Source organism: Mesitornis unicolor, unplaced genomic scaffold (genome assembly GCF_000695765.1).
Source record: "Mesitornis unicolor isolate BGI_N332 unplaced genomic scaffold, ASM69576v1 scaffold8202, whole genome shotgun sequence".
In the NCBI taxonomy this organism is placed as follows: domain Eukaryota; kingdom Metazoa; phylum Chordata; class Aves; order Mesitornithiformes; family Mesitornithidae; genus Mesitornis; species Mesitornis unicolor.
In genome coordinates this window covers 40,189-63,784 of record NW_010168448.1, presented here as the reverse complement: position 1 = coordinate 63,784, position 23,596 = coordinate 40,189, and the positions used below count along the sequence as shown (strand labels likewise).

The 23,596-nt window shown below is 40.9% G+C and overlaps 1 protein-coding gene across 1 annotated transcript in view; it reads left to right on the top strand.

Annotated features, from left to right (window-relative positions):
• Positions 1–2,603: 2,603 nt before the first annotated feature.
• LOC104533789 (serine/threonine-protein phosphatase 2A 56 kDa regulatory subunit epsilon isoform-like) overlaps positions 2,604–23,596 on the top strand; it is a 59,421-nt gene continuing 38,428 nt past the window's right edge. Inside the window, 1 exon segment of the mRNA XM_010179011.1 lies at positions 2,604–2,763. Within this exon segment, the coding sequence (XP_010177313.1) occupies positions 2,607–2,763 (157 nt within the window). The 5' untranslated portion in view covers positions 2,604–2,606.

The window sequence follows — 23,596 nt, the reverse complement described above, 5'->3', positions numbered from 1 at the left end:
CGGGCGCGGAGCGAGCCGCTGGCTCCCTTCCCCGCTGGTATCCGTCGGTATTTTCACGTCCACTCGCCCCTCCGTGGATTACACCCTCCCCCCGCCCCCGGGGACCAGCAGATCTGATGTACGCGGCTTCGTATTTACCAAAATACTTGCGGAATAAAATAAGATCCCCTGCTGAAAGAAACGAGAAGCAGTGGCTGGGGTTTGCAGCTTTCCCACTCGCACACAATAAATAATCTCGGGCTTTTTTACCCCCCCCCCAGCCCGGCTCGTTGAACAGTGTGTTTCACTGTGATAGTGTGTGCAGGGGAGCCAGTGTTCATTTGGAGGGATTAAAAAAAAATCAGTGTTTACTGTAAGGTTGTTAGGCTGGATGTAGTCTTGTTGAATTAGAATGAGATTTTAATAATTTATAAAGCAGGTTAGGGAAACTGTTACTAAATTTACAGCAGAGAAGTGTCAGTAAAGCTTCTTGCTGACACAATGATCCTGCAGTTTAAGTGATCTACTTTAGTCCCTGTCCGTTATTATTATTTTTTGTAATTTAATTTTGAGCGAGCATTTCTGCAGAAATGGTTACACTCCAATGATGCACGTGACGAGGTGGTGGATCTTTCTGATGAGATGAAATAGGGCCAGCCAATTCAGGTTTTCAAGAATATATTTTTGCTGATATTTCCAGAATTTGGTTTATGTAACAGGTAACTTTGTGGGTTTTTTGGCGGACTGTTGAAATCTCAGAAGTGGCTTGCTAAAGTACAGGCCATTCCATTTCAGTTTATCTGACTTTTTTATTTATTAATCTTGGCTGGGGCCTGAATGCCCTGGTGATGGTGGCATTGTTTTTTCGCCAGATGATAAACAAGACCAGTTTAAGGTACAGGTTCATGTTGCTGCTAGTATATTATATTTAGAAAGCATAAGTTGGTAGTAAAAGAATACCTCAAGAGAAATCAAGAAGATGCAATAAGGGTTTTTCATTATTGTCATGCCAGCTGCACAGTTCAGCTTCTGGATGCTGCACATGCTTCCTCAAAGAAGCTATGGAGTTTATACTTCCATTTTTGATAGATTTAGTGCATGTATGTGTAATATTGCACCTTTCAGAACTTGTTTACACTGTTGCAATAAATTATACTTTCTAAAGCTTTTCTTACCGAAGACAAACACGAATAATGTCCATCTCACTGGATTTAATAATTTAGGAGGCATATGGTATTTTAATATCATAGTATTATTTTGATAAAATAAGTACTCTAAAGTGTTCTCCCTGTTGTGGAATCAACTTCTTTTAGCATACGAGTCACTCTGGTAATTGAAGTCCACGGACACTGAGGATGAGTAATGCTTTCCAAGGACATGTTTTAAGACCCTGATCCTGCAAATGCTTATGCCGATGCTTAACTTCGCACGAGTGTGTAGCCTTACTGAAGTCTACAGAGCTGCTCTTGTTAATGACTGTGTTATTAATGCAAATAGTTCTCTTGATTTCAGTAGAGGTGCACATGCTGGTGAAGTTAACTGTGTACCGAGCGGCTCACAATGTGTAGGCCTGAATACCTCCTATCTCGTTTCCCTTAAGTATTACTTATGTAGTTCACCAAGATGTGATGGGCCTTTGAAACAGACAGGACAAGACCGGTAAACATAATAGCTGGGTGGATTAATTCACTGTTTAAATGTTTCCTTTTGGCATTTCTTAGTAGTATGGGATCACGTGTAGCAGTACTACCAAGGCAAGTTTTATAGGAAGAAGCAGTGATTATTTCTTAGGCCAGCTGATAGAGTTGGGAAACAAACAAGCAAACTTTTGCTTGCAGGAACCTTTCTTGGCTCTCTGCCTCTGGCAGTTATGGCTACCACACTGCTATTCTTACAGAAATGCCACAACGTGGAATAGCCGTGTGTAAAGAGACTCGCAAGGAAATAACCGAGTATTTCTAAGATGGAGAATAAAGAAGGAATATGGAAAATCTGTCAGTGTTAGTGAAATTCTGAAGCATAGCCGCAATTTTTGCTGTACTTTCTTATTTCTGTGAAATCTCGTGTATAGGTGTGGCAAAAAAACCTGTATTTTTCTTCTGCCCTATTTTTTGACCTATGCACATTGATGACTTTAATGCCAAAAAACCACTTGTACCTCTTTGTGCACCCATTCTTCAGCGTGCATGGTGCCTTGCAGAACGAGTTGAAATTACTTTCCAAAGAATGTATGTTTTAGTATATATTCCCAAAGAATATATAGTTTAAGGCTACAGTCCTATGTCAAGTCTGCAGGTGTATGATGTTCTGTTGACATAATGATATCAGTATTAGGTCTGAAATTTTCCTGTTGCGGAATTTTTGGCAAATGGGAGGCGCAGATAAAGCGAGCGAGAAGAATTATTACACTGTTCTATGAAATTTATTCTGTACAATTTGTTCTGTGAAGTTTATTCTGCACAGTTTGTATGTATGTTGGTGGATTAGCTCTCTGAAGTCTATCTGAGTGAGTTATCAGCAGGAGACCGGTCCAGGAAGAGGAAGATTTTTTGAAAATTTGGATTAATCTTTACCTGTTTCATCCGTCTGGAATATCTTTTTAACGCTTGTTTTCCTTCAGTAGGGATATGTCCTCAGCACCAACTACTCCTCCATCAGTGGATAAAGTAGACGGATTTTCTCGGAAGTCCGTCAGAAAAGCCAGACAGAAGAGGTCACAAAGCTCCTCCCAGTTTAGGTCTCAGGGCAAGCCTATCGAGTTAACTCCCCTGCCTCTGCTAAAAGGTAAGATCAAGAATGATTTTTAATAAATAATCCAGTTTTATTCTACAGCTGACTTTTAAACTCAAAGTATTCTATTGCCAGAAATTGCAGGGAAATTTTGCCAGCAATGAGAAATGTTTCATGCCAGAAATGTATGTATTTAAGCTCTACAAAATGTTTTATCTGTGACTTGAGGGTGTGGTAATTGTTTGCAATACTTTTGAAAGTTTAAAATGTTAATGTTAACCCGTACCGTGACTCGAATTTTCGAGGTGCTTGGGCTGTGTGTGAATATTTTAGTTTGTGAATCTTCAACAGTTGACCTAAATGAACAATAATTTTGGTAAGGGTAAACTGACTTGTGAGCAGAGGGAAACTGGAATCTTGCCTTGTGACGTGTGGGCCTGCAGGCTGTGACGGTGGTGCCCAGTGCAGCCCAGAGGCATATTTTGAACACCCTGAAGCGAGGCATTAGTGGACAGATGGGACCCACTCTCACAGCATTTGTGAAGGGGTAACTCCCAGCTCCTGACTCCACTGGATTTTGAAATCAAAAGATCCCATGAGCTGCAGCTTCTCAAGAGGGAAGGTGGTGCCAATCAGGTCTTAGGCAAGACACCACTGTTGTGAGAGCTGTGTGTCCCAGCTCTGGTTGAGTTTCTGCTGGCAGATTTAACCTTTAATTTGGGAAAGAAAATTGTGATCCAGCATACAACTTTTGAAAAGATGCCAATATCTCCATAATATCTTGAGTGCTTCCCTGAAATCCCCGTTGTCACTGAATTTCAGTACAAATCTGGGGGCCAGCGGCACCTCTCTGTGTTGTGTCTGTCTGGTGAGGAAGGACGAATCGCCTTCCAGAGGTGTTTCTTTTACCCTGAATTCTCAAATGATTTATTAAGTTTTGTGAATTTTTTCTGTTGCTATTCTTTTCTGTTACAAGTGGTGAAAATCAGCATGGTTTTTGCTGATAATTCTGGAAAATAGCAAGATTCACAGGTTTAATTTTATATCTGTCCTGATTTTGCTTTGGGTATATTTCCCACATTCTTTCCTCTACTTGTTTGACAGATTTGTTTATCAGAATATTTTAATATGTAATAAATGTGTAACTGCACTTTGGTTTAGTTCTTAACCCCGCTTCTTCATGAGAATAGTGAAGTTGAACCAACCGAAAAGCCCAACGGAAAACAAAAAAGCCCAAAAGATCTTAATATGTGTCTCTTAATTTAATTAAAACTAGGGTTCTAGGATTAGTTCTAGTGGAGTTGTCATTAGAATATTTGGGGCTACCTGTAAGAATACCCAAGTGGCCATACTGGGTGAAAAGAGAGGTCCATCCAGCCCCAAGGCCTTGTACCTGACAGGGACCGACTTGGAGGAGGGCAGAAGAGTGGGGAGGCCTGAAGTGATGCTGTGCCAGAAATGCTCCTCCCTCCCGTCAGCATTTCTCAACTTAGGGTCTGCCACTGCCAGTGGATTTGACTTTGTGGTCTGCAATGACTATTACTTGATGAATTTTTCTCGTTGTTTTGTGACAGTATGATAAAGGGCAAAATGCTCCTTTAAAATAATTTTAAAGCTCAGTTTTATACTTTTGGAGATCATTCTTGACGTGCAGGTCATTTCCTTTGAAAACACTAGTTGCTGCACTTGGGAAGGTGAATGGGGTTTGCCCCATGTCTTAAATGGCTAGATTACTGGAAAACACTGAGATTTGTATTTGTGGAAATGAAGAAAGTGATGTTTCAATTATTTAATTCTATTGTGCAGTCCCATTCAGGGAATAAATATGCACAAGGAAAAGGTTGCCTTTGTCTGAGGACCTCGTCTTGCAGAAACATAGGCATATGCAGGTGCTTAATTTGACTACTGCAGTCCTGTGGATTGAGATATAAAACTATAAGAAGATAAAACAAACAGATGGGGAGCAGAGAGTGTCAGTGAGACATTTATGATTAGTGTCATAGTGAGTTACAGTGGTCCAGCTTCAAATTAAGAATCCGATCCTGTGAGTTGGTTTTCCCCCTTTGACCTAATGCGGATTCCCCGCACAGGGATCCGCCCGCGCAGATTAACTTGCAGGGTTTGGACCTCACAGTCTGTGTGAAGCAGCAGTGGCACTGGTCGTTGCAGGAGGGACGCTGGCAGTTAAAAATCATGCCACTGTTTGGAAATATTCTTGACCTACATAAAGATTTGTGATGTTCAGGATTATTAAACCTGAAAGGAGTGAGGAAATGATTTCCTCCTCCATTTTTCATACTTTTCTTGGGCAGGTGCCTAATCTTGTAAACTCCAGGGTTCACACTTACCTTGAAACAAGTGACTAGTCCTGTTACTTCAGCAACCATATGATTTCCAATTTTATCTTTATTGTTTGGATTTTTCAAACCAAAACAGAAGACATTTCAGCAAAATAGCTTTCTGAAGTCTCAGGAAAATGAGATCAGTTTGGAGATCTACAGCTGCTAAGTTTAAATAAACTTCTTGTTTTGGGTAAATGTCAAGTTTAATTAAACCTCTCCAGAAGTATTCCAGTACAGGAAATTTTTAGAGGACAGACCTCAAGTTCAACTTTAAGCATATTTCATATTCATAATGGAGGGGCTCTGCTGACAAAAACATACGTGCTCCGCTCCCTTCTCTTTTTTTTTATAACTATATTGCATATTGGCATTTGCAGGCTGCCTTCTCTCCAACAGCAGCGTTGTGGTCTTCAGTGTCGTCTTTGGCTACAGGAATCATGTATGCAGAAAACTGGATAAATGCTCAGTCCGTTCCTTGCAAGTTTTTGTACTATGCCTGTCACCATAATGATCTGAGCACCTTCCAGTAGTGTATTAAGTGACGTGACTACACATCTGTCACATCTTATCTGCTCTCATTCCTTTCCCTAGGGGCAGAGTCATATATAGTAAAATGGCTTGTTTTGGTGGTGTTTTAATGCAGTCTGTTGCCTTCTGTGAGCATACATGCCTGTATTGCAAAAACAGATAGATCAGTCAGTGTTGCTGTTGTCCACTTGGTAATAAAAGCATTTCAGGAAAGTAAAACAAGAGGCAGTGTGTTGAGATGCTGTGTACAAGTCTGAAGGGTAACCTGATATTTAGGACACGTAATAAGAAGAACTGTAATTTTCAGTATTGCTTATTGTAGAAGAATAATATAGAGAAATTAAGTTGTTACTGTTGTGTTGTTTGTTTTCTTTTAAATTAACAGAAGTGTGTGTGTGTTGTGTCTTTCCGTAAACAAACAATGTATTGAGAGAATAAGGTGTGCTTTCTGGGGCTCTGTTGGGCCAAGTTGAGGTGTTCAGAAGCCACAAGCCAAGAAGCTGCTCTGTTTGCTTACAGTAAAGACAGCTTTTCTGACGATTATATTTTTATTTAGTGCATTGGGACCAAATCTAATTTGGACTTTCCTCTTTTGGTATGACTTGATGTCCAATATAACACTTTAAAACCAGTCTTTTCTCCTTTGTTTCAAGTGTAGAGGAGTGGGACAAAAAGTGCATATGGGAGTTGTGATGCAGTTGCCCATCATTTCTACTATCACATGCATTTCTAGATGTTTACGTGCTCTTGCCTGGTGTATCTTGCAGTGCATTACGGCTTTTGATTTTTGGCTTTACTTTTAAAGAGGCTGTGGGATCAGGAAGGCTGACAGGTCCCCTTGCTGACTGGTTTGTGGCAGAGCCGTTTTCTGGGAATGAATACTTCATAGCTGTGTCTTACTCAAACCCAGCCTGAGTTTGTTAGCAAAGTTTGAGCCATGCCTCAAATCATGCTTGTTCTATAGAGAAGACAGTATTGCACGGGCATTGGATAAATGTGTTATTTCTTGGAGGGTTATTTTACTTTCATTTTGTGTAGGCACTCTTTTTCCTTAGAAGTCTTTATAGTATTTTGTCCTGACCCGTAAAAGACGAATGAGGAGTTCATTTGTCTTTCTGCCAGTGTCTGTGATGGTAGGGGAGAGTCCAGAGAATGAAGGCATACATGTAGATGACTAAAAAGATCATATGGCTTATGAATACATGTTTAGCATCTTGAGAAATTGGACAGAAAACCTGCACATGATTTACAGTGTTCTTCACATCCCCCTTACCCTCAGTAAAAATACCTCAGTTAGGTAAAGCAAACCATCCAAAAGTGTCAGTTGAGTTTCAAATCAGCGTGTCCCATTCTTGTAATTTCAAGGTGTTTTTCCCTATCATTCTCCCACTGATCTAATATAATTAATACAGTTTACTTTCAGATCTTCTAAAACTATTGCATATTTTTGTTGAAAACAGCTCAAATTATGATTTTTATCTTTAGATGATTTTTCTTCCTCAAAATAGGTCGTCAGAATCTCTCTGTCAACAATACCAATGGCTCTGCTACCTCAATACTATGAAATTTATTAGGCTCCTGTTGCATTTATCAGATAGTTTCCATGGCATTGAAGAATTGCTGTAGTGGCAACAAAAGAGCGTTGCATAGTCAGAAAGGGAAAACCTCGTTTCACTTGCTGTTTGTTTTTAATAATTATATTATTTGCCTATAGTTGAGATTTTATTATAAGCTTTTCTTATGAATCTTATCTATAGGTCAAATGCTGAAGTTCCTAAATAGTAAAAAAATCCTACCAACTCCAAAAGACTTTTGACTGAGAACTGCAAGATGTGCACCTTCTTTCCCAATTTCAGTTACTTCTGACTTTTAAAAAATTTCTGTTGTTATAAAAAAGTGTGGCTTTTTCAGGCTGACAGATGCCACCTTCAGAACTGTACATAAGGGAAATAGTTATTATTTGAGTTGTAGAAGAAAGATAGAGCCTCTGTTTTCTGTTGCCTTCCATGGGGGTTGGTTACTTGTCTTTTCCATGCTTTACTCCACCTGTGAAATCTGGAATGCTTTACAGATAGCAATAAACCGTTAATAATATACCTAAGTTAAATACTTTACCCTAATTTATAAACAGGAATTTAGGTTTGTAGTAGTTATGAATTCTCAAAATAAAAGTTTGCTTTATTTTCATAATTGGAAATGGATCCCAGAGCTCCCAATTCATTCTGTGGAAGAAATGCTGGAACTTGGTTTGTGCTGCACATGATCAATGGTGAATCAACGTCAATCCTGGAAATACTTTTAAGAATTCTGTGCCCATTCTGGTTGAGATAAATCTGGACATAATGGGCCATTTCTGTGTAAGGTTTGGGAACAGGGCCACATCCCAGAAGGTTGTTGTCATGTGTAATTAATTTATTCATCGTCTCTTGTTGTTTTTTTAGTATATACTTAACTTTCTTTTTCATTTTTGCAACACCTGGTGGTTCCAGAATAATTCTTTCCATTAACCTTAAAGGTCTCTGGCTGTTTCTGAAGAGTACCTGTTTGATGATCTTTAGAAAGGGCCATATACTGATAACATTCTGTCTTTTTGAATTTTCTCCTCTTGCTATTGTATCCCACATTCGGAATGTAGTTTGACAGAGCTACATTTGTAGGGGATGGGCACGCGTAGAAAGGCTGACTTGAAATGAAGGCCATGGTAAAAGATCCTCCTTATCTGAGCAGCGTATTTGTGAAACTGCAGGTGGCGAGAAGCTCTGACAGCTCAGCCCTGCTCTTCTGATGTTTCCATTCAGTTGTCTTCATCTCCGAGTGTCTTTCAGTCCGGTGATTTTCCCGCAGCCATGGTGGTTTTGTGTTCGTTGAGTGGTTTTTGCTTTATTTTGTTGTGTTAGACTTTTTAACCTGAAGCCTTCAGCAAAGTTGTTTTACTTCTGGAATTTCTTGGTCTGCCTGCTGGAGTTGTTCAGTGATGATCATTCCCACCTCTTCCTTTTCTGTTTTTTAAAAAATAAATTTATTTTAAAATGAAGTAACTTGTAATCACTGTGTAAAATGTTTCTGTACTCTTCACAAGATTGAGTCTAAAACTGTGAAGATTTTCTGGAGAAATGTTTAGACTTTACCACCATCAGAAACTTGTTTTCAGTCTGTTTGTACAGTAAGTGTCTCTAATATGTTTCCCGGTATTATTTATTTCTCTAATACTGTTACAATTTTCTGTGTCCAAGTGTCACCCCGTGGGTCTGTAACAGAACCTCCTATTTCTGTAATAAGTACTTCCTTTATATTTCTTTCCCAAAGTACCTTTGACAAACACAAGTTCTGGTTTCATGCAATTATTGCTCTATAATATCCATGACTGTTGAAGTGTAGCGCTGCCTTTGTAATTGAGTACGATACGGAGCTTTACTGTTCTGAAAGGTTCATTTTCCATATTTCTGGAATTGTGTGCATTTGTGGAATCTGTATATAAAATATGTATAATACGTACCTGTGCATATAAATTAGTTATATTTAATGTTATATATAAGTTTAGGTTTTGAGCTTACTTAGTCTTCTGTTCTGTTTTTAAAGCCCAGTATTTATAATGGGGTACTACTGTTGCTGGGTAAAGCTCTGTAGTGAGGAAGCGATCCCTTCACGTTCATCCATTGTAAGCTACTGCCTCCCTGAGAAAAGAACACTTCCATTTATGCTTCTGGGGAGTGGGAGGAGGACAGAAAACTATTTTTAGGTGCAGGGTAACTTCCTTTCACCTACAGTTTTTTCATTCAGGTTATTACTGTTTCCTTGGCTCAATCAGCCAAAGATCCCTAGAATCGAGAGGACTCGCCGAGTTCAATGAATTTTGGTATTGGTGGCACAGCGGCATTCGTGGACTAGTGGTGGCACGATGTAATCTTGCCAACTGCCTGATTCACGAGTATCAGCAAGCGGGCACACCTTGCTTTATGGAAGGTTAAGGAAAATCTGTTAGAAAAATACTAGAATCTTCTTTCAGAAGGGTGTGTTTAGTGATGTGTTTGATCCTGTGTCCTCTCGAAGAGTTAATCCAGCAGCACTGAAACGGTGGGGAACTTTTACATAGCGCTGGTAGCTTCTGTGTGTGTGGTTTTCTGCTTTTTGCTTTAAAAAAAAAAGTAAAACCCTCAGCAGCTACAGTGTGAGGATCTTTATCAAGCATTTTCAGAAGAAAAGGCAGCTGTCCAAAGGACCGCTGTGAAATACTTTTGTGCCCTCAGTTGTTGCTCCTGATGGAAAAAATTGTCTGTTTTGGACATGTCTTGAAGCCAGGGTACAGGGGAATCAGTGTTGATGAGGACTAACAATGATTTACAGTAATGGAAGGTTTTTCACCAGTACCTTTTCCTAGTTGATAGCGACGTATGCAATTTTGAAAGTGCTTGAAAGTCTGCTTGATTTGTTTAGTATAAAAATGTGTGTTTTCAGTCTCCTGCAGAAATCTATTTTTCAAGTCACAGTATGCCCAATAACGGTATGTAAAGCTGTATTGCTTGAAAACCAAGTAATATAATTGGTTTTAAAGCTTCTACATTTTACAATGTTTTTATTAATACATTTTATTGGAAAAGATCATTATTGTGCATTTATGCACTTTATTAATTTTAACCGCTAACTGTCCCTTTCTGATCTGTATGACAGGTCCTTAGCTGGGGTGTTTTCTGTGCCTGGTGCTTCCCTCAGCATTTGCAAGAGTCTGGGGCAGAGTGGGAGCACAACATGACAGAGTTCATGTAGCTGATCAGATGGGCAGAAGGTGAGAGAGTGGAAGGGATCCTTTCTGGGTAGCTTTTTAAAAACAAAAACTAGAGTAGCAGGTTGCTGTAAAGTCTGCTGAGCATCGCTGGACGTACTGCTCGCTCCTCTGATCTGAAGAGCTTGCTCTAATAACTTCCTATTGGACTTCAGGACTGATCAAGTTTAAGGGAGGTGGAGGCAAGCAGTTTGTTATTCTGATTGTAAAAGTTTGTGGCTAATTAGGGGTGTTTTGAAGATTTTTATGAATTGAAAAAGATGCATCTGCTGCACATCATCAGCCACAGGATTAGCCTTCCTTACTTGATGGGTATCTTGCAGAAGCTAGAGTAAACCAGCAGTGGTATCTCAGGAATGGTGCATAAATGCAGATAACCGTGTAGGACTTGAACCCCAGTTGGAGATAATGGTTAAATACCAAATAAAGTATTTTTTATTACAGAAATACAGGTATCTTTGGGAAGAATAAGGTTAAGCTGAAATTATACGTTGTTTGGAGAAGTACTTAACTGTCAGATTTTGACTGAAACAGTGAAATTCATGTAACTTGCACAGTTATCCATTTGAAGCTTTTCATTGTGGATGGTGGCTACGTATAAACACGGTTTGTGTAATGAGAGGGAAGCGTTTCTTGAAGCGTTTTTTTACCATAAGGTTAACTGTCATTAGAATTATTTTTGAATGGGTTTCTAACTCTTTTTGAGGAGCATCAGAAAAAAATGTTTAGCGTAATTAAGAAGATACAACTGTGGTTTGTGTTGGCTGTGGTCTGTAGGGTTCCTGGAAGATATTTGGGAAGTTGTAGGGGTACATTGTGTGAGATCTCTTACTCTTCACCATGCATGTGATACCGTCCTGGTCTGAGCTGGTCTTGTGTTGTTTGAGATTTCTGTGCCTCTTTGCAGTCTCATGACTTTAATGTTATCACGACTTTCTTGGCATCTTTATTTTGTGTGTGTGTGCTCGTACCAGACTTGGATTTTCACGTTTCAGAATGCCGGTGGCAGTACATTTGTTTATTGCTTTCAAGGTTTTGAATATGTTGTTATATGGGTTACCTTGTAAAGGAAAACTACTGCAAATTAAGTTTCTCTTATTATAAACTGGTATTAGGGCTAGTCAGAAAATGAGGAAAGGATGATTCTGGGTTTTAGAGGAATTAAATATTCTTATTTATTCTGCATCCCAGTAGGATGTAATGTGAATGGGTAAGCTTCCATTAGTTTTCTTTGCAAGTTTAGCTGATGTGCTCTCCACCTTCACATTCCAACAGCAGAGTATAGATGTTATATGTGGTCTCTTTATAAATAAGGAAATGTAGTAAGTGCTTTCTGACTGCACACAGGATTAACTGTTCTAAACTGTTCATAGGGAATGTGTTTTCCCATCTATGTGGAAACAAAGGGGCAAAAGATGGTGATCAGAGCCGAGACAGTACTTGAGTCACTGGAGAGAACATAACTTACTTGTTGAATATTGTCAGCGTTACCAAGGGAGAGTACATTTGGCTGCTTGTTATCTTTGGCGTTTTCAAATAACATTTTTGGGATAGCTTTTTGAAGAAGTTGAGGTGGTACTGTGTTACTCGTCATGGCTCTCCTTCACTCTCCCTTTATTCCTCCAGCTCATGCTTCTGTCGTCGTCTTTGCTGCTGCTTTACCACCGCCTGCCTTACTCCTGCTTTTTGCTGCTTCCTGTAACCTGACAGAGACAATTCAGCTGTGATTCCACAAGAGGGTGATAAAACTCACTCACACTTGGTAAAACAAGCATTCCAGGTGGAGTAGATTACAGAGATTGCTGAACATCTCGATGTAATAAAATCAGCTGTATTTATAAAGAAAAAAGAATAGTCCATCCATCTTCTTAAGCTCCATCAGCGCGTTACAGTGGTTGTTTGTCTGCACTTGTGGAGGCAGGACCAGCCCTGTGGGGATGGAGATCCGCCCTGTGAAGAGCACTCCGGCTCCATCCCGCCTCGCTTGCAGTATCAGGCCTCACCGCGAGAGTTTTCCCTTTCTGTCATTCAGGCAGTGGTTCTCCTTGGCCTCTCTCCTCCATGCGCTCTCTTGGTTTTGGGTTGCTTTTTAAAAGTTTTTTCACCCTCCTGCTTATTATGAGAAGATATGGAACGTCCTTCCCCACCAGTGTTAAGAAATTGCTGTGGTGGATATTTCTGCTTATCTCTAAAAAGTGCAAATGAGTGAAGAGGCAAGGCAAAGAGAGAGAGAAAACAGCCACCACTGTGACTTGCCTGTAATGGAGGGTCTCAGTAGAAATCCGTGTCTGCTTTTGGCAAAGCCTAGATCTTAACAGGTATTTTACTCGAGATTAAAGGCCACCCTAGTTTCTCTCCTAGGACAAGAAACAGTGGTGGAGGGAAGTGGCTATTAGTCCTTCTGAGAGAGTAACTCCAGATTGTCTGCCTTAAGTGATGGAGATTGTGGCCAAATTTCTGGCACCTGGGTTTGCCTCTTGGCAAGGTAATGCAGTTCTCTCGGGTACGTTGGGTGGCAAAGGTACAGGTATGTGGGATGGGCTGGGATGCAGAGCTTTTTGGATGCATTTTGAGGGAGAGACAGCATATCAAAGTTGTTGTTAACCTACATTTTGGGTGCCGTAAACTCCCAAAAATGTCTGTTGCTGTAAACTGCTTTAAAATATCATCTGAGCTGCCAGATTAGATCTTGTTAGCCACAAATATTACGGGATTTGCTGCAGTTCTTTTTATTAGAGAAATGAGCAAGTGGGATCTATGCTGTGGGGTAGGCACACGCTAAGCAGTGAAAAGGCTCCTGGAAAATTTCTTCATTGCGATGAGTCAAAAGGAGTCCTGGCAAGGAAGGAGGAAGGAACAAAGTGCTCGAGGTTATGTTTACCCCATCCTCCTCCCATTAACTGTGAAATTTCAGGTCACAGAGTGAAATTTCTCACTCTTCCTTAATTTCAGGAAAAACAAATGCCCCAAATAGTAAACAAAGGAGATGCGGTCCTGTAAGAAAAAGACAACCGTGGAGTTGGTGATCTCAGTATTTCGTCTCTTCCTCATAGCAGGGAATTCCAGAGGCAGGAGAAATGTGCTGAATTTCCCAGGACAAGTCTGTTGCTCTTCCTGTTCTTTCCATGGTCTGCTGTCCCTAAACTACGCACAGTGGAGCTGAAGACACTGCATTTGGAGCACCTTGCTTCTTGGTAAAAAATGGCCAAATCTAAGATTTGGCTCAAGTATCTCTGAATTTCAAGTGGGACAGGTTCCTCCAACTAACACACTTGAGGGGGGTATGCCCACCTCAGAGCAGCCCTTCTACAAGAGAAAAAATAAACTAAATGAAAACTAGATTAAAAAAATAAAGTCTCTCTAAGTAAGTTTCTTTTGTTCCCTGCTTGGTAAGGAGCAGTCATTGCTGTTGCAGAAACTTGTCGTAATCAAGGATGTTGCGGAGAGGAGGATTGAGATGCCCTTCGGAGAAGATCCTGAGGTGACCTCGTTTGCCGTGAGCGCATCCTTGGTGTTCTCTTGCTTTGCACAGTTGACCCTAGCGTGGACAAACATTGCACCACAGCAGAAGTTCATCTGAGAGCCAGCGTGTTCAAAGTCACTTCACTTGTGCTGAAATGTGCCAGAACTTCATGGTCAATAAAAACCAAATGGTTTGGAAATGAGCATATTTTCATGTTTATCTGTTCTTGTATAAGCGTTATACTTATGGATTAAAACTCCCTGATATTTCAGACACGGTGGAGAAGCACTGCAACCACACATAATATGCAATAATAGGCACAGGCTGTTTTTTGCATTACGGTTGGGCTTTTTAGATAATACTGTACTTCATAATGTTTTAGTCCTGTAGTTTTAAATGTCTCGAGCATCAGAGCCTGTGGTGTGTCCAGAACTGCAGCAAGGACAGATGGACAGAAAGCCCATCCACATGTGCTTCATTCTGGGAGAGGAGTGAAGGGGAAGTAACTCAGCTCTCCCCTCTTGTCCCTGGATTCAGGGGCCAGATAGACAGGGCCCCCCACTCTTTTGAGCTCATGCTGCACTTGTGGTTAACGCAGTTTTTCTGCATTGTTACTGCCCAGGTTTCTTGTCCATGATAAATATCTCTATTTGGGATTGTTTTTCCCAGATGTATTAGTTGGTGTTTTTCCAAACTGAATTTCACTTTATTTTCTGGCCATGTAAGGAATTTGCTTAGGTTCCTTTGTATTATTTCTGGCTTTACTGCTACTCAAAGTTCCCTATTTAATATCCTCAGAAGATGTTATCTATATGCTATTTTAATCATATAGATCATTAAGGAAGCTATTAATGTCTGGACTAAATTGATTCTTGTATCTCGCTGGCATTTCTTTCCAGTTGGATACTTAGAGATTTTTATCCTTTTATTTCTAGACTTTTCGGCAGTACTGCGCTTCTCAGCCTCTCCTATCCAAAAAATTTTGCAGTCAGTTTTAAACATAGGACTTTCGGGGCAAACAGAAGTGTGATTCATGCTGGAATTGAGTAAACTGTGTAAATCCAGCCACAGTTGAAATCGAAGCTGTGTTCTAATCGTTGCATACATATCTGCACGTTGATTTCAGTGTGCTGTCTTTGAACTTTAATTTGTACAGTAGTAGTTCTTAAATGATAAATTATTAAGTAAATATTTTCCTAGTGGAATGTGTTTTCTATTTTTGTATATCATCTTGAGAACAGAATGTGATTCCCTTCTGTAGGGTCAGCTATTTGAGATACTTGCCTGTGTTTGTTCTAACTGCATAATCTATAATCCTCAATATGTCTTTAATCCACTTTATCTCCTGCAGAACTGCATCTTTGGAGCAGGGAAGAATATAGTGTCATAGATAGAATTTAAGAGTATAAAGTTTGGGAAGATTAAATGCATTTCTGAGGTCAGTACTGATAGTTTTTGGCAAATACCAGATAGAAGAAATGACTAGTTAAGAAAAGTAGGTACTACTTACTCATACTTTCATTCCTGCGGAATGGACAATAGTAAGTAACAAAGAAGTTTTGCAGTATTTCATATCTGGAAATATGATAAAATTAACGATGGAATTTACCACCTGGCCAATCTTAAAACATCTCCCACAGCGCTGAGGGAAAGGAATCGTTTTAATTTCTTTTGATTCTTTATGGTTATTGTGTGAAGTCACATTGAACATCAAACGTTTACCTTTCTGTGCGTGACTAAGGCAGGAACCAGCGCGGCTGTGTGTCAGCATCGGCCACTTGAGGTTGAGTGGATGCATCAACCTGGCGCAAAGGGAGCCGTGGGTTCGAGGAGGGGTGCGTGCACGCACACGTGTGTGCTGTGTGGGCTGGTAGTGGTTTTGGCAAGGCCACGTGCTGTTTTTGTTGAGGGCTGCACGGAGAGCGTCTGTTGTGACCGCTTCGTTAGAATAATGGAAGAGAAAAACTTTGAGTATTTCCTATAGCCTACGTGTGTGAAGAGGGAAAATGTGACCTCTCGACTCAATCATTGGTGCTGTTGAAGCAGGACCTGTTTTGATAACTTGACACATTTTTCAAGTAGGAGAATAAGGGAAGACCAGACATAAACAGTCAGTTAGAAAAATGTTTTTAAATTAACCCCAACCAAGCTTTATTTAATACCACTGTTTTTGTGTGTTAAATTTCAGGTAGAGTATTTTATTAGGTCAGTATTGAAGTGTTAGATGCAAATAGAATTGACTCTTTGTTCCAGTTGCTTTTGTATGTTTTGGTAGCTGACAGCAATTGAAAATCATTAAAGCAGGTTGTCAGAGGTCAGGTTTCTGTGTCTGTCCAGCTCTAAGGCATTAGGTACCTTTTGTCAGGGGACGATGGATTTCTAATTTCACCCAGTGACAATCAGTCTGATTTTACAAGGTCTTCGGGTTTTGCAAGTGGAGTGGGAATAGTGGTCACAGTAAATGGCACACTTGCACAGCATAGGGTTTTTTGTTAATGAAGCCACACTGCATAGCAGGCCTGGGTTCAAACACCACCAGTACTTATATTTGTCTTTAAAAAAAAATAGTTGGTGTTAAACACAAATATTCCTGGTTTCCTATTTTAGAAGAGGATCAGCAATGTTAAGTAAACTTGGCACACCAGTCCTAGTGTTTGCTGTTCTTACAAATGGCCAGGAACACCCATAACGCTGAAGCCCCCACATTCTTCACATACTGAACAGAAGGAAAAACTTAGTGTGGAATTTCAGTGTTGTACACTTGTAAAACTTCCGAGAATCCTTCCAGGATACATAAACTGCAGGGAAGCTTATTTATATGAGTAAAGATTTCCTTTATAGAAAAGAAGGTAAAGCAGCATGGTCCTCGTGTGTTACTTGCTTTTCCAAATTGTTCCATCTAATCCATCCCCTGGGAGGAATGGGAATCGCTTAACAGGGCAGCAAGGGAAGCTGAACACAAGATGCCTGTTACTGCACCTAGGTTGCCACTGCAGTAGCACCCGTGTGGCTGCAGGGAGGAAGGGTCTGTGTCTTATTTTTCCAGTGAGGAAATAAGTGGGAATTTGGACTTTTTCCTTTTACACAAGAGGAAGTTTTCTGCCAGCTTCACTGCTTAAATTCATCTTGTGCTTTCTGTGCTGCCATACCATGCTCAGTAAAAGAGCAGTTGCATGGAGACAAAGAGGCTGCTGATTTAAGTTTCAATAGAGAAGTCTGTTAGGCTTCAGCTGTGGGAGGATACTAAATGTGGCTGAGAGGTTGGCAGATGCTACCTGGACCAAAACTACATGAAAATATTAAGCAGCTGTTTAGTAGGTTTGCCTAAAAACCATTAAATGACTGGGAGAATTGCTGGGAAAAATACAACAGAGTTTTAGTTTAAAAACGTATTTATTGTCTGGATGTGATTTGCTGTTCATGTTAAATAAAACAAAAACAAAAACAAACCAGGGTTCAGCTACAAATATTTTGCTAGTGTTGATATGAGGAAGGAAAAAAGAAATCCAACCCCATGCCCTTCTTTCTCTGCCCACCTGTCTTACAGTTTTTTGGTAAATTATGTCAGTTTATGCAACATTTCAGCTTTCGTTTCCAGAGGGAGTAATCCCGTTTCTGATTGTGTGAGTTAAGCTGAAAGCCGTGGAGTGTTGTCTTCTGAAGGTTTCCGAAAGCTCAGTGTATCTGCTGCTATTCATGTTTTTCTGAGCTGTAACACCCTGAAAATCTACCTAAAGGGTTTGTTTTGTGCCGCAGCCTTTGAGAGCACCACAAGGAGGCCAGCAGCGAGGTCGTGGGACTGGGCCTGAATTTCTACCTGGTGCATGCAGAGCTTTGTGTGTGGCTCAAGAGGGGAAGCTCCTTCATCTGCACCTTCCTCATCCCTTGACAGGCCCCTTCTGCAGGTTGGATGCTCCGGAGAGCTGCCCTGCCTGGTTTTCTGCCTTTTTGCTGAGCTGGAACGTAACTACTCCTTAGCCTTATCATTCCTGACCCGTGAGGTGCTGTGTGGGACCCGTGAAATGAGCTACCCCAGCAGTTTTGGTTGGTTTTGGTGGGTGGAGAGGGGAGATAAAGACGTTGTGTGAAGCTGTTGTGCGGCATGCCTAAACATCGAGCGAAGGCCTGAGGAAGCCATTGCTCAGGAGCGGGGTGGGTAATTTAAACAGGGAGTATGAACTTTAATTCATTTCTGAGTGCGGTTCCCTTTATGACCTGTTCCATGGGGAGCTGATTACAGGAGCTCGGTGCTGGGTCATTAAATAGTTAACATAATGGAGATATTTATGCTTCAGAAGCAGAAATTTGCACAACATATGGGTATAAGCATTTCCAGTAGAGCGCATTTGATGCTTAACCTGGAAAAAAAGTCAAAAGAGGTGATTAATGTTTTGTACCTTTGGAATAGGTTTAATTTTGTGTACTTAAGCTTCTAGCTGGGGCTGTAGAAACTGGGGGAAAAAACACCACCTTTTCAGCATGTTCACCCATACTTCTTCACATAGAGCCAGAGAATAATATTCAAATGAGCAAGAATCTCTTGATTAAACCTAAATGGAAAATGCAGTTTTCCATGGCCTAAGTATTCCAGAAAATGTAACTAAACCCTAGGAGATTTGTCTAAAATACCTGAAAGAAAAAACGCTTTTCTCATTTAGAGTGAGGCAAAGAAATGACCAGAGCTTTTTTAGAGAGTCTGCGTTGATCTGTCTTGGCTACAAGTTCTGCTTCTGGTAGAAAGGGGTTTTCAGTCTTCATAAAGATCTTCTTTGTCTTCCGCAGTACTGTGGCAGAATGTCTGTACGCAGTTTCGTAGATTTTCATTTTTTCCTGTAGAATTTCTAAAGGTTCGTGTCTGAAGCAGTGCACTTTGGCCCACGTGGAATGGTTGCTTTGGAACTTCCCTAGTGGTGCCTTGCTGTTTGTCAGAGGTGCTTTTGCTTTATCCATGAGTGCCAGCCCAAATTTGGCAGAGTTCTGAAGCTGTGGGAGATCATTATTTTGTGTGTAACAGCTAGATAGGCTTATCGTAATTAAGAATGACCAGGCGTTTTGGCCTCTGTTGTTAACCAGAGCGTGCCTGTGTCATCCTCGCAGAGCACATGAGGGTGGTTTGTTTCCTTTTAGGTGTGACAGAGGCAGCAATGCTGCTTCTGTTTGCTGCACTGGTAAAATCAATACCGGGATGCATCGTGAGGTCTGGGACCTGGCACACTCCAAGAAGCTATAGGAGAGTTGAGAGAGATGTAGACCCATTAAGTGATCGAAGGCCCAGAGAAAATGCCTTATGCAATACAATTAAACAAATAATCTGTTTCTGTAGTTTATCAAGAAGCTTGAGAGCAGCGATCATCATAGTGTCTTATGGGGAGAAAATACTGCTCAGACGCAAGCAGCGGCAATGCAGTTGGATAAAACCAAAAATGAAGCATGCGTTTTTAATAATGAGGAAAAATGTGTCCTGGCAGGAACTACTTAAAGCGATGTTAGACTATCTAGTGATGTGCTTCCAGATCAAGAGTCACGACTGTTACAGGAGTTATACTTCAGTTGAACACAAGTTACCAGACTGAATTCAAAGAGGGTTGCTCATTAGGAAATCTTGGGGACAGTTCCATTTAGGTTTGGCTGTCTTCACAGGTACCCCCTTCCAGCTTGCAGGGTCCTAAATGTGCAGCTGTAAGAGCCCCAGCGTTGCCCACTTCAGAAGCTTTGGAAGTTTGTAGGAAAGGCCATAAGGGATTTGGGAAGAAAAGCGAGGCTTTCCAGACTGATCGGCTGTTTCCTTAGGGAATATTAAAAATACATTAAAATTAGGCTTTGTTGTTTCCTCTGCTCCACGTATCTTGGGTGATGCTCTGCTTGTTCAGAGCCACCTGCTCATTTTGGTGCTCAGCCTGAGACACTGGGTCATGATTTACAGAATGGATGGTGACTCAAAATGCAAGTGAGTCTGGTGGGAACTAGGCCCGAGTGCTACCCAGTGCTCAGTAAACAGAAAAGTCAGGATGGCTCCGATTTGGCGTTGAGAATTAATGGATGCTTTTAATGTGCATCTTTTTATTTCTCGGTGTTCTCTTAAATCAGTGTCTCGTGAGCAATACAGTGCAATAAAAGTGACAGTCTGTAAAGATGTTATTTTTATTTGATTTGAGCAAAATGAGATAAAAATTACACGTGACATTAGCCAAACTCTTCAAGGTTCACTGCTTTCATTACAGCTAAGTAACTGAAAGATTGCTTTAATCGTACTTAAATAGAAACAAATCTGATAAAATTCATTTTGTTTTTATTCTGGGGTTTTTTTGTTATTATTTTTAAAAATTCATTACTATAATTCATTATACGAAATTAATTTTTCTCCCTAAGAGTGGCGGTCTATATATTTTTTTACCAAAATCCATAGTTTATTTTGCTCCTTCATCAGATCCACTTCTCATTAGCACGTTTTAGGAAGCCTTGCCAGGTTAAGGTAAGGCTGTAATTTTAAAATAGTTCGTAATTCTGATCCTGGTTAAGCTCTTTTATTTTCTCCTTTCCTTCTGCTGCCCTGAGCACGGGCATCTTTGGGTGCCCTTTTCCCCCTCTTTCTCTACTGCTGGGGACAGCCCAGGTACCACACGCGTTTGGGATCTTCGTTGTCAACTGAAGCAGTTCAGTGGCAAGTGCCTCGTGTGTTTGCTCCGTATTCCCTTCTTTGGGTCAGAATTTTAGGGGATGTTGACCAACTTCTCTTAGTACTGCGAAGTGGTATTTTACAGCACCAAAAAGTTCATCTGTGTGGCCTTTTGGTGTGTCTGTTCTGCTGATTTTGTGGTGTAATGTGCAGTAATTTATTGTGATGTGTTACACGTCCTTACACTTCTGTTGGTTTTAGGCATTTTCCTTCCCGTTTCCAAATACCTTAAAAATAGTGAAGCAAATCACTGAAGGTAGAAGGGAAGGGCTGCTCTTACAGAAATGGGTGGAACCGCAGGGGTGCTGATGATGAAAAGGGAAAAATTTTAAAAAAACAAAGCAGTTTCATGGCTGTTTTATACAGACTCCTTAAAACTCACTTTTTGCCTTACTTTTTGTGAATTTGAGGAAATGAGACACAATGTGGTGATGAATCCGAAGTTGGTGGAGATTTGGTCCATCCTTAAGCACCGGCAGTGAATCGCTGAAATGAAAGCTGTTCAGCTGTTGCTGAAAAACGATAGCGCTCTCCTCTGAAAGCAGAGGGCTGTAATTGGGGCCTGCCTCTTCACAGGAACAGTTTCCTCCAGCGCGGTTTCAAGGTAGAGTTTGAAGAAGGAAGCGAGTAGTGAACTGGTGCAATACAGTTCAGCGTCAACGCAGCCAAAGAAGAGAATGACCCCAAACACACCGTTGCTCTTATTTTGAAAGCACGTCGAAGCCGAGGAGCTTTCTTGACGCGTAGTTGCCGTTGGCTGCACAAACCCCTCGTTTCTGCGGCTGATGATAGATAGGAATATTAACAATGTAATTCATGCCTTGTCATATTTTGCTGCTTAATCATCTTGTCTGGCGCTCCCCCGGCCGTGTTCTGCCTGGCCGTAATTCAGAAATGAAAGCTTGCTGGGGCACTGGTATTAGAGTCCAGTAATCAGTGGCTGGGATTACGCAGATAATGAAAGGGCTGCCCAGAGCCTGTTTACCCTGCAAACCGAATTTGGAGGCAGCAAACAGGAGGTGCCTCCCGACCGTGGCCGTGGCTCCTACGTCACGGCCGCTGTGAGAGCCGGGCCGGGTGAGCAGAGCCGGGAGCGCCGTGGGGCTCGGACGGGTGTCGCTGCCCGAGGGTCCGCCATGAGAACCTCCGCGTCCGTAGTCGTGTTGGGTTTGTGTCCTGTCGCTGCTGCCGAAAGCGGCGTTTCGAGGAGGCTGCTAGCGTTTTGTTAGACAATACGTGCTTTGTAAGAAGGCAGTTTTCTTCACCTTAACACGGATTAGAAAGGTGAAGAGGGGCTACAGCGTGAATCTGAATGTAAATAAAATAGAAACCGAGTATTTGTTTTCCTTAATTTTTTGTTACAACTACAGTTTTAACATCTAAACCTAACATTTTTCTCAGAGGCTAGCGCTGAACTTAGTGAATTGCTTCTGATTCAGCATCCAGCATTGCTGGATACCTTTTTATTTTACTTTTGGAGTAGAAAGTAATCGCTTGGCTCAGTCCTGGAGGTGGTTGTAGTCGGTGTGCACTGTAACAGATCAAGTAATGAGAGGGTGAAACAAAGCATCTAAAACAAATGAAAGGGGAAAGTAAGTTTGATTGGTGTGGTTTTTTTCTCTTTTGTTTGTTAGTTTTTAACTCAAGAATCCATTTTCCTCTCTTGGTTTGTAAAAGGTGTTTCATCTTTAAGTAGGGTAGGTTCTGTCAAGATACCCATGATGTTTTTGTGAAGTGGTTTCCATGCTGTCAATGCATGAATAACAAATAATAGAATGGGTGGGGAGGAAGTTAATTGTAATTTGACTTAAAAGCATGAATGTTTTGACCTCAGCGATTGGCAGTTTGTAAAGAGTGATTCGCTGTGCTGTTTGTGTGAGCAGTTGGGTCTTTCAGCGTTAATCACCATCCAGTTATGAACGTAATTCACTCGTTGGACAGGTGAAGTAGACTGTAGGCTGGTGCTGGGCTGGGAAACCTGCAGTGGGAAACCTGCAGTGAGCACTGGGGCTAAAACGAGCCATGTGCTGTAGAGCGCTACGTTGGAGGAAGGCAGCAGTGTTCATCTTGTGGATGCGATGAAGGTACGATTCTTCAAGTTGGAGTGGTCTGAAAAAATGACACATTTTAATTTTTTAAGTATAGTTTTTTATGTACTTTAGAGATGGTTTTCCTGAGATGCTATTTTGAGTGACTGCTCTGAAGTTTTCACGCGTAGTTGAAGGATAAGGTGGTGGTGGTTTTTTGGTGTTTATTTTATTGTTGTGGTTTTTTGTTGGTTTGCTTCTTCTAATTGTTTATGGTTTAGGTTCTGAGTAGGGTGCTTTTGGTTTTGGCTTATAGGATGAGGCATCTTTCGTTAGCAGCTGTAAACTTTCACTGACAGGTATGATTTAAAAATACTCTGTGTCTCCATGCTGTAGCAAAGCGGTGGACTCAGAAGAAAGCAGATCCTTATTCTTCTAAATTATACTTTTATTTGGCTTGTGTTTAGAGATATATGTGAGACAGCGAGTGGAAATTAGATCAACTTACGATTTGATCCTATCGGGATTCTTCTAGCTGTGAGAGCCCTAACATCTGAGGAAGTGTAGGATCAGTCTCCACTTTGTAGCCATTTTTCTGGTGTTTCAGAATTAAGACTGGTTTTAGTGTTATTCAGAAACAAGTGTAAATTGATTATATTATATTGATAAAGGGTTGCTGACTCGGGTTTGCTGTTTGAAAGGCAGGGGTGCAGAGGGAGATGTGTGTTAGTGTTACTGTGGCTAGTGCATTACACGGTGTCATTGACAGGAAGGGTTGGTCGCTGTTGAAGGATGTTGAGGAACTGCATTTGTAGTAGAATTAAAAATGGAGATTGCAGTTTACTTTGTTTTTGCACATCTTTTGTCTGCAGTTAAGAAGTTTTGAAGTTGTCAGTGAACGTGGCAGGGCTGCAGTTGGTTCTCCTCCAGTTGGAGTTAGAGAATTATGTGCAGAATAAAGCTAAAATTGACTTTTCAAAACCAGTTAGAATTCCAGTTTTCCAAGTTCTCATGTGAAGGTTATAAATCCAGAAGCTTTCCTACCAGTCATGTGTTCTTAAATATTTCCAT